At 43.5% G+C, this 10,596-nt stretch overlaps 1 protein-coding gene across 1 annotated transcript in view; it reads left to right on the plus strand.

Annotated features, from left to right (window-relative positions):
- Positions 1–10,248, plus strand: part of TSEN2 (TSEN2 tRNA splicing endonuclease subunit) — a 70,247-nt gene extending 59,999 nt beyond the window's left edge. Inside the window, exons 9-12 of the mRNA XM_011983649.1 lie at positions 5,788–5,824; positions 6,681–6,792; positions 8,487–8,576; positions 9,587–10,248. Of these exons, the coding sequence (XP_011839039.1) occupies positions 5,788–5,824; positions 6,681–6,792; positions 8,487–8,576; positions 9,587–9,646 (299 nt within the window). The 3' untranslated portion in view covers positions 9,647–10,248. The remainder of the gene's footprint in view (positions 1–5,787; positions 5,825–6,680; positions 6,793–8,486; positions 8,577–9,586) is intronic.
- Positions 10,249–10,596: the final 348 nt, after the last annotated feature.

Consider the following 10,596-nt stretch of genomic DNA (forward strand, 5'->3'; position numbering starts at 1 on the left):
CGATCTCCTGACCTCGTGATCCGCCCGTCTCGGCCTCCCAAAGTGCTGGGATTACAGGCTTGAGCCACCGCACCCGACCCCTGGCTTGTTTTTCTAGTCAAATTTTGATATATTTTTGTTAATATCCTTTACGTTTACGTGATTAATCCATATTAATCCGTAAGTATTTTTCATGTGTACCTCCAAAGAATACAGACATTCTCCTAAATACCATATAATGCCTGAGAAAAATTAGAATTACTTAATATCATCTAAGTGTCCAGTCTATACTTAAATTTTTCCTGTTGTCCTTGTAATGTCTTTTGTGGCTATTTTGGTTGTAATTTTTATAGAGATGGGGTCTCTGTATGTTGCCCAAGCTGGTTTCGAACTCCTGGGCTCAAGCCATCCTCCTGCCTGGCTTCCCAAAGTGTAGGATTACAGGCATGAGCCACCATGCAGACCCCTGGCTTAGATTTTCTCGATACAGTCGCATTTGATTATTATATCTTCCTTTTAGTTTCCTAGGGCTCATAAGACATTACCACAAACTGGGTGACTTAAAAGCAACAGAGATTCATTCTCTCACAGTTCTAGAGGCCAGAAGTCTAAAATCAAGGTGTCAGCAGGGTCAGGCTCCCTCCAAAGGCTCTAGGAGAGAATCCATTCCTTGTCTCTTCTAGATTCTGGTGGCCCCAAGCATTTTGTGGCTGGTGACTGCATTCCTCCAGTCTCTACCGTGTCTGTCTGTCAAATCCCCTTTCTCTTATAAGGACACTTGCCATTGGATTTAGGGGCCATCCAGCTAATTCAGGATGATCTCATCTCAAAATTCTAAGCTTAGTTACATCTGCAAAGACTCTTCTTCCAAGTCACATTCCACATTCCAGGTCACATTCACAAGTCAGGGATTAGGACATGAACATATCTTTCTGGAAGCTGCCGTTAAACCCACTGCAATCTCTGTTCTCTCTTTTTTTTCTTTTCTTGAGACAGAGTCTTGCTCTGTCGCTCAGGCTGGAGTGCAGTGGCACGATCTCCGCTCACTGCAACCTCTGCCTCCCAGGTTCAGGCGAATCCCGGCCTCCTAAGTAGCTAGGATTACAGGTGCTTGCCACTGTGCTTGGGCTAACGTTTGTATTTTTAGTAGAGACGGGGTTTCGCCATGTTTGCCAGGCTGGTCTCGAACTCCTGGTCTCAGGTTATCCACCCGTCTCAGCCTCCTGAAGTGCTGTGATTACAGGCATGAGCCACTGTGCCCAGCTTCTTTCAATCTGACACAGTCACTCTAACTTCTTGTTTTGTTTGTCATGACGTTACTTTTTTCGATGTCTTTTAGGATGTTCCCCATTCTCTGTATGTCTGATTGTTCCTGATGATCAGACTCAAGCTCAGGTTCTCTTGGCACACATAGGTGATGTGTGTGCTTATTGGAGTGTGTCAGGAAGTGCTTGAAGTCAGGTTTTCCTGCTGTGGTGATGCTAAGTTTGATGGTGGCCGTTGTCAATGTCTGTCATATAATTACAGTTTTCCTTTTGTAAAAAACAAGTCATTTGTGGAGTGATACCGTAAGTAGCTGTTTTCCATTCCACACCTCCATCTGGCATTCTTCTGTAAGAAAGAGCTTTCCTTTTATATTCCCTATTCTTTCAGACCTTATATTTACTTTTATTTATTTATGTAGTTTTTGAAACAAGGTCTCACTCTGTCCGCCAGGCTGGAGTGCAGTGGCACAATCTCAGCTCACCGCAGCCTCAACCTCCCGGGTTTAAAATGATCCTCCCACTTCAGCCTCCTAAGTAGCTGGGACTACAGGAGTGCACTACCATGCCCAGCTAATTTTTTTTTTTTTTTGTATTTTTAGTAGAAATGGGGTTTCACCATGTTGGCAGGCTGGTCTGGAACTCCTGGCCTCAAGTGATCCACCCACCTCTGCCTCCCAAAATGCAGGAATTACAGGTGTGAGCCACTGTGTCCAGCCCTCAGATCTTTTTTTAAATGCCTACTATTTCTCAGACTACTTATGCTTTCATCTTTCAGGTATTTTTGTAAAACAATTTCATTTTTCCCCCTGAGTACACTACCACCATCATCCAGTCATGTGCTGCCTAACATTTTGGTCAAATAACTTTTTTGTTGGTGGTGGTGGTGGTAGACGCAATCTCGCTCTGTCGTCCGGGCTGGAGTGCAGTGGCACAATCTGCTCACTGCAAGCTCCACCTCCTGGGTTCACACCATTCTCCTGCCTCAGCCTCCGGAGTAGCTGGGACTACAGGCGCCCGCCACTACGCCTGGCTAATTTTTTAATATTTTTTAGTAGAGACGGCGTTTCACCACATTAGCCAGGATGGTCTCAATCTCCTGACCTCGTGATCCACCTGCCTTGGCCTCCCAAAGTGCTGGGATTACAGGCATGAGCCACCACGCCTGGCCGGTCAAATAACTTTTATACAAATGGCAGTGCAGTAGGTTTGTTCACACCAGCATCACCACAAACATGCAAATAATGTGTTGCACTACGACAGCACGATGGCTACGATGTCATTAGGTGATAGGGATTTTTCAGCTCTGTTATAATCTAATGGGACCATGGTCATATCCATCATGGTTCATTGTTTGTTGACCTGCACCCAGCCAGGTTAATTTATTATTGAAAAAGGATACCAGGCGTGGCAGCTCACCCCTGTAATCCCAGCACTTTGGGAGGACAAGGCAAGAGGATCCTTTGAGCCCAGGAGTTCAAGACCAGCCTGGGCAACATAGGTAGACCATGTCTCTATATATATGTTAAAAAAAAAAAAAAACCTAAAGACAGAAAGAAAAAAAATTTAAATAACTTTAGTGCAGGTTAAGTGTACAGTGTTTATAAAGTGTTCATTAGCACACAGTACTGTCCTAGACCTTCACATTCACTCACCACTCACTCACCCAGAGCAACTTCCAGACCTGCAGGCTGCATTCGTAAGTCCCCTATACAGGTGTATGGGTTTTAGCTTTTATATCGTATTTTTACTGTACCATTTCTATGTTTAGATACACAGATACTTAACCATTGTGTTATAATTGTCTACAGATTGAGCACAATCACATGCTGAACAGGTTTGTAGCCTAGAAGCAATAAGTGATACCACATAGCCTATGTGTGTGTTGGGCTATACCATCTAGGTTTGTGTAAGTACACTCTACCATGTTTACACAACAATGAAATTGCCTAAGGACTCATATCTTAGAATGTATCCTCGTCATTAATCCACACAGACTGTAATTGTTACTAGCATAGGTAACTTTGTGATACTTAGTTTATGCCATACACTGTGCTAATACTTCTGTCTTCAGCATAACCCCCATTTTTTATAACGAAATTGACATGCAGAGTTGTCCCATGGTCTTGGCACTGCTGACTTGACCTTGGGTCCGTCTACTGCCGGTGTTCTTGCTTAAACTAAGCTGTGCTGTGTCGGAGTCTGTCGTCAGAAATTACTTGCTTTGTGGGTGTGAGCTACTTTCAAGCTCTGTAATGCTCCAGGTGCATATTGGATTAATGATGTGTGTTTGATTACAGGTAATGGCATTTGAGGACTAGAAAAGATCTCAATTTCCCTTGATGTCTTCATTTTAGGATTTTGGAAACCAAGGCTCAGAGAAGTTAATAACTTGCTTAAAGGCACACAACTTGAGGAGGCAAAGATTGGGCAGGGAACAAAACTCCTGAGTTTACTTTCATTCCAGTACATGGTTTCTTTCCAGTACACTCCATCTCAAAAAGTTGAGAATTGTATGTTTGGATATTTACTTAGATTTGTGCCGCAGTGAATTTGAGCTGACTTGCCGAGTACTTTAAATACAACTTAAATAGGAAATACAGAAAGGAAACGTGACCATGGAAAATGTAGATGTGAAACAAGACTAAGTGAAGGGTTACTGTGTCGCCCTTGGGGTCCTATATGGTTACTAAAGTCATGCTACAAATTTGACTCTGAGCTTCCTGAGCCAAAGAGAAACATGATTACAGGATTGATCTGTCCAAAAAGGAAAATTCTATCCATTCCTCAAGGGAAACAAAACTTTTCCTTGAACTTTCCTGTGCTGGTTTTAGCACAGAGGACAGCTAACAGCTTACAGATGTAATTGTGTTCGTTATGGCAATTCCCATAGCTGTAGTTGCATAGAAACCCCAAGTCTCAGGGGCTTAACAATAGAGTTCATTTTTGTTCATGTGAAATCCAACACGGCTGTCTCTGATTGGCGGCCCAATCAACTCCAAAAGATGCTTTAGGAGCTGCTTCCTGGTGGCTCCCAGTCTTCAGCACACAGCTTCCAAAGTCACCTTCAGGCCGGGCGCGGTGGCTCACGCCTGTAATCCCAGCACTTCAGGAGGCCGAGGCGGGCGGATCACAAGGTCAGGAGATCGAGACCATCCTGGCTAACATGGTGAAACCCCGTCTCTACTAAAAAAAGTACAAAAAATTAGCTGGGCATGGTGGCAGGCACCTGTAGTCCCAGCTACTTGGGAGGCTGAGGCAGGAGAATGGCGTGAACCCAGGAGGCGGAGCTTGCAGTGAGCAGAGACTGTGCGCCACTGCACTCCAGCCTGGGCGACAGAGCGAGACTCTGTCTCCAAAAAAAAAAAAAGTTTAAAAAAAAAAGTCACCCTCAGAAAGAAAGAGACACAGAGAGGGTTTGTATAAGGGAGGGTTTTACGGGTCAGCCTGGAAGTGTCACACAACACTTGGCCATACCTAACTGCACAGGAGACTGACTGAGAGCTGTGGTCTGGCCATGTACCTGGGGGAGAGATAAGTGGATTTGATGAACAGTTAGCCAGTACCTGCCACAGACCATGTGCCTCTGAAAGGTTCCCTGCCAGATTCCAGAGTCTATGTGGCAGAGTCCCTGGCCCCAGGCTCCTTCACTGAGTGGCTCTCGACCTCCACAGACTGAATTCCCCCATCTCCTTCAGGTCCTCAATAGTGGAACAAACTGATACTTGAGTGGAATGTATGATTGTGACTTCTATCACTTGACTTTGAATTTCTTCAAAATAGGCATGAGTCTTACTCCTCTCTTTTACCAACCCCTGTCACAGTAGCTGGCCAGAGTAGCGAGTCAGACACTGCATTACATTGATCTCAAATAAATAACAAAATATTGATGCACATTCTATGAATTTTACACTCAGTATGATTCACACTCACTCTGGAGAGTGTAAGACAGGAAGCAAGGCAAGATTGCCTGTACTTTGACTTTGGAATTTATTTGTAGGGTGGGATGAGGTGTTAGGCTCTTGGCAACAGATTTCTTTACTAATTGCACTTTGTTTCAGGAAAATAAGTTTGGATTTTAAAAATAGATGACAGGGGCTGGGTGTGATAGCTCACACCTGTAATCGCAGCACTTTGGGAGGCTGAGGCCGGACAGTCACTCAAGCACTGGAATTTAAGACCAGCCTGGGCAACATAGGGGGATGCTGTTGCTAAAAAAAAAAATTTTAATTAGTTGGGTGTGGTGGTGCACGCCTGTAGTCTTGGCAACTCAGAAGGCTGAGTGAGGAGGATTGCTTAAGCCCAAGAGGTCGAGTCTGCAGTGAGCCATGATCATGCCACTGCACTCCAGCCTGGGTGACAGAGCAAGACCCTGTCTGAAAAAATAGACCCCAAGGCATATTGCAGATTATCTATCTACATATAGGTAATTGAATATTTGCCTCCTTTTGGAAAAGAAAAAAATTAATAAAGCAAGCTTTTTATTGAGTCTTATTCCTCTCTTGTTATTTTGAGTGGTTATATTTCTTTTTTTTCTTCTTTGCAGTACTGTATCGGAAAGGCCCTCCATTTTACCATGCAAGGTTTGGAGTGATTTTTAAATAAATTGATGGGTTAAAGGGACACAAGGGACACAAGGAATTTCTGGCCTTTAATTTAATTTTTTGGTGCCATAGGAACAAAAGTCATGTTCTTCCTGGCCTGATAGGAATAGATACTATATGTTCATGCCTTACACACTAATGTCATTATACTATATATAAGATGATATATAGTTTATGATACTATATGTTCTAGTGTTAAACATTGAGTTAATCTGTGCCGTAATTGTTCATCTTAACATCAGTTAGGCCGGGCGCAGTGGCTTACACCTGTAATCCCAGCACTTTGGGAGGCCAAGGTGGATGGATCATGAGGTCAGGAGTTCAAGACCAATCTGACCAAGATAGGGAAACCCCGTCTCTACTAAAAATACAAAAAAAATTATCTGGGTGTGGTGGCGGGCACCTGTAATCTCAGCTACTCAGGAGGCTGTGGCGGAGAATTGGTTGAACCTGGGAGGTGGAGGTTTCTGTGAGCCAAGATTCCACCACTGCACTCCAGCCTAGGCGACAGAGCGAAACTCCGTCTCAAAAACAAAACAAAACAAACATCAGTTAGTATTAGTGTCTAAACAGTTGTGTGAATTTACAGCTTTCGCACTGGGAAAAATATGTGTTTGGTTTTTGCTGTAAGTAAGTGTTGGAATCAGCCTGAAAGTTTGTAACTTAAAGTATGAATTTTTCATTAATATTTTCTCAATAGCAGTTTAGGGGAATTTAGAATCAGATGATGTAAATTTTATTTTCTGTATCTTTATTCTTGGTAGCACAAATAATATTCTTTTAAAACAGGTTTATTTCATGCTTACTTTTAAAATGCTTTTTCTGCGTTTTCCAGTTATTCTGTCATTATCGAGCTAGTTGATGACCATTTTGAAGGCTGTCTCCGCAGGCCTTTCAGTTGGAAGTCCCTGGCTGCCTTGAGCAGAGTTTCCGTTAATGTCTCTAAGGTAACACAACATCAGCTTTGCCATTGGAGTGTCACTTAAATGGTTCAATTTTTTTTTTTTCTTACATGTAGTGGAATCAAAAAAGTTACCTGTAGAACCTTCATAACATTCCTGCCAGTGACATGCTGGCAGGGGTCATTTGTACCCTTCCCTTATTGCGCTAGAAGTTGTCCTCCCTTCACGTTACATTTTATTGTCCCCTCCCTCCCAACTGCTGCTGAGCTCCAATGACTGAGCTTTGAAGTTTCCCATGGTGATCTGATCTGCGTAGGCATTGCCTCTCTTCCCAGGGGTATCGTTGCTGTGTGGCCTGTTTTATACTGCAATTTAACATTCACTCATACACATATTCACAAAGGAGCCAAAACATTGAAAGTTTGCAGATCTCTTAGAGAGGAAGGCACTTGATATTTATTGCTAAGCACTTTCCCACCCTGTTGTTATCCTCATCCCGAGGATGAGAAACCAAGGTTGGAGCTGTTGAGTGAGTAATCCAAGATCACACAGCTTATGTGCAGACTCGGGATCCAAACCCACAGCTCTCCGGCTCCCTGGCTTGTGTTTCACTATATCCTTCCTGTTGCCATCAGAGATAGGAGGAACTCAGCTCACACAAGGACTATCAAGAAAGAAAGCTGTGTGTGTTTTCATTACTCAGTGATTTGCTGGCTGAGAACAAATTGTCCATACCCTCTAATTTTGTGCTCGTGCTGCTGGAAGTGAGGTGGGGCTGAGGCTGGAGGGTCTTGCAGGGCTGGAGATGACTGCCCTTTAGAGCAGGTTAGGTTGCCTAGGCTTTAGCTTGGTCCTGTAGAAAATTAGGGAGCCTATACTGTTTCTAGTGTTTTTATGCCCATTTTAGGGGACTCGTAGCATATACTTAATATGTCCTCACTTAACATTGTTGATATGTTCTTGGAAACTGCAACATTAGGCGAATACCATATACAAAAACAATTTCTTCTTCTCATCATAAGAACACAACGTTGAAGTTTATTTGAAGACCTGCCATACATCTGTATTAGTCCATTCTTATGCTGCTATAAAGAAATACTTGAGACTGGGTAATTTATAAAGAAAAGAGGTTTAATCGACTCACAGTTCCCAGTTCCACACGGCAGGGGAGGCCTCAGGAAGCTTAAAATCATGGTGGAAGGCACCTCTTCAAAGGGTGGCAGGAGCAAGGATGAGGGAAGGAGGAAGCCCCTTACAAAACCATCAGATCTCGTGAGAACTCACCATCACAAGAACAGCATGGGGACCATCCCCCATAATCTAATCACCTCCCACGAGGTCCCTCCATGGCACGTGGGGATTGTGGGAGCTACAATTCAAGATGAGATTTGGTTGGGGACAGAGCCAAACCGTATCAGTGTCGTTTCACTTAACGTCCCTGTCGAAGAACCTATCAAGGACATTAAGTGAGGACTTACTATATTTAGTATTCTTAATGCTGTGTTTATAATGAATGTATCTGCTTATAACTCTTGCCATGTTCAATGATTACTAAATGGCAGGTACTTAGAACGTAAATCCCAGTTATGATGTCCCCAGGAGGAAACTGATGTGTCTGTGAGTTTCCACTTGGAGTGCACAGTGAGAGGGACTGGAGACCACCTGCATTTCCTGCTGATACATCCAAATTTGTACTATTATTTTGTAGGATACAGAAGTGGTTTTTCATTTCTCAATAGGAACTTATGCTGTGCTATTTGATTAAACCCTCAACTATGACTGATAAGGAAATGGAGTCACCAGAATGTATGAAAAGAATTAAAGTTCAGGTGAGTAAACCGAGAGAAATTCATGTCATCCGAAAGATTCTGTGCATCATAGTGTATCTGGAACATGTGGTCCCAAGAAAATACATGAATACAGTCTTGCCTTGGTAACAAAGCCTTCTCAGGCAGGCTCTGTAAGTCTCACCTTTTCCCCGCTGAACCATTGGACACAAAATCTATGCTGACTTCCACTCTTCCTTGATTCCCCAGTTTTTTACCTGTGATATCCGCATCACTCAGCTGAAACTGCTGTCTCACAGGTGGCCTGTGACCCCCTGGTCAGGCCAGGACCTCTCACAGGTCTCATTCCCAGAGACCAGAGGTGTCCCTGTTGACTCTCTCCTGCTTCTGGGCTTCTGTACTGAACCGAGGTGCCTCCTGTCATCTTGGCTGGTTTCTCTCTGGTCTGGCCGAGTCGTCTAGTGTGTGTCCGTGTTTCTGCACTCCCTCCCTCTGTGTAGAGCCTTAATGTTGCCATTGGCTCCTCCCCACATCCAGTATGTCATTGTTGTCACCCTCTCTTGTACTCATCGCCCTTTCTTCTTTTCACACCACCCTGCCCCCTGCAGACCTGTGGTCTCCAGGGCCCCAGCACCTCCTGCCTTCAGTTGGTCCCACTTATCTCCACTAGGCTAGTTTTTCATAAAATGCTCATCAGCCTCATTTCTCCCTTCTCAGTAGCTGGCCCAGTAACAGCAATGCCATCACAGACCTAGCGCTAGTGTAAAATCCTAGCTTTCATCCAGCCCACCTGTTCCTGAAATGTGCTGGTAGAATACCACAGCAGAGGCAAGCTTAGCTTTAAAATCTTTGCCTGGTGAAAGTAGATACTATATGCTTGTAAGGTTTATATTGTTCCATTCATTTTCTCCAGATGCTTCTGTTTTAAAGATGGGAACAGTATCATCATTATATAGACAGCTCTTTGTGAAATGTAGCTGTGGTGTCAGCTACCCGGAATGGTCTTACATTTCTGTTTTAAGAAATGGTCTTTTTTTTTTTATTGGTTTCAGGAGGTGATTCTGAGTCGATGGGTTTCTTCACGAGAGAGGAGTGACCAAGACGATCTTTAACAATTCAACCTCAAATTTCTAATTTCACCAACAACTATTTATTGAGGGCTAGGTAAAAAGTTATTTTTGTTGTAATCATCCATTAATTTATAAATTTTAAAGGACATGGTGCTCCCAGCACCAGAAAAGTATCAGTGTTTTTAAAGATAAATTACACAGGGGAGGAGAAAGATCCCTGTGCTAGGAATGCAGATTCTGTCCTTGCGTTGGCCTCTAACTCTCCAATCCCGAGCCTCGTGCCTCTGGCCTCAGTCTGTGCCCTCATCCAGTCACTGCAGAAGTTGGACTAGATGAGTCCTGAGAGGACACTTCCAACAACAGAGACATTTATTCTCTGATTTTACCTGAAAATGGTAGTAGTTTACATTTATACAGTACAGTTTATGAAGCACTTTCATACACAGGCATCTCTTGTTACCTACATCTAAGCTGTTCCCAAAAGAGTGTTACAGAACACAACAATATTGTACAATATTAGATAAGCATATCTTCACTGAACTTGTTATAAAGATGAGTGGTGAAATAATGTTTGGAGACATAATGAAAGCAATTAACATTTAGCAAAATATAATAAAGCCTTTTTGTAATTGGTGAGAAAGTCATGAAGACTTAAGTTACCTAAGGGCATCTGGTGGCAAGAGAAGGGAGATGGGTGGCTGGGCATGGTGGCCCATACCTATTATCACTTGGGAGGCCAAGGCCCATGGATCGCTTGAGCCCAGGAGTTTGAGACCAGCCTGAGCAACATGGTGAAACCTCTCTACTAACAAAAATTAGCCAAGCATCGTAGCACATGCCTGTAATCCCAGCTACTCAAGAGGCTAAGGTGGGAGGATCGTTTGAGCCCAGGAGGCAGAGGTTGCAGTGAGGGAGATCATGCCACTGCACTCCAGCCTAAGCGATAGAGCAAGACCCTGTCGCAAAAAAAAAAAAAAAAAAAAAAAAAAAAA

The sequence above is a fragment of the Mandrillus leucophaeus genome, unplaced genomic scaffold (assembly GCF_000951045.1).
Source record: "Mandrillus leucophaeus isolate KB7577 unplaced genomic scaffold, Mleu.le_1.0 Scaffold252, whole genome shotgun sequence".
NCBI classification, from domain to species: Eukaryota; Metazoa; Chordata; class Mammalia; order Primates; family Cercopithecidae; genus Mandrillus; species Mandrillus leucophaeus.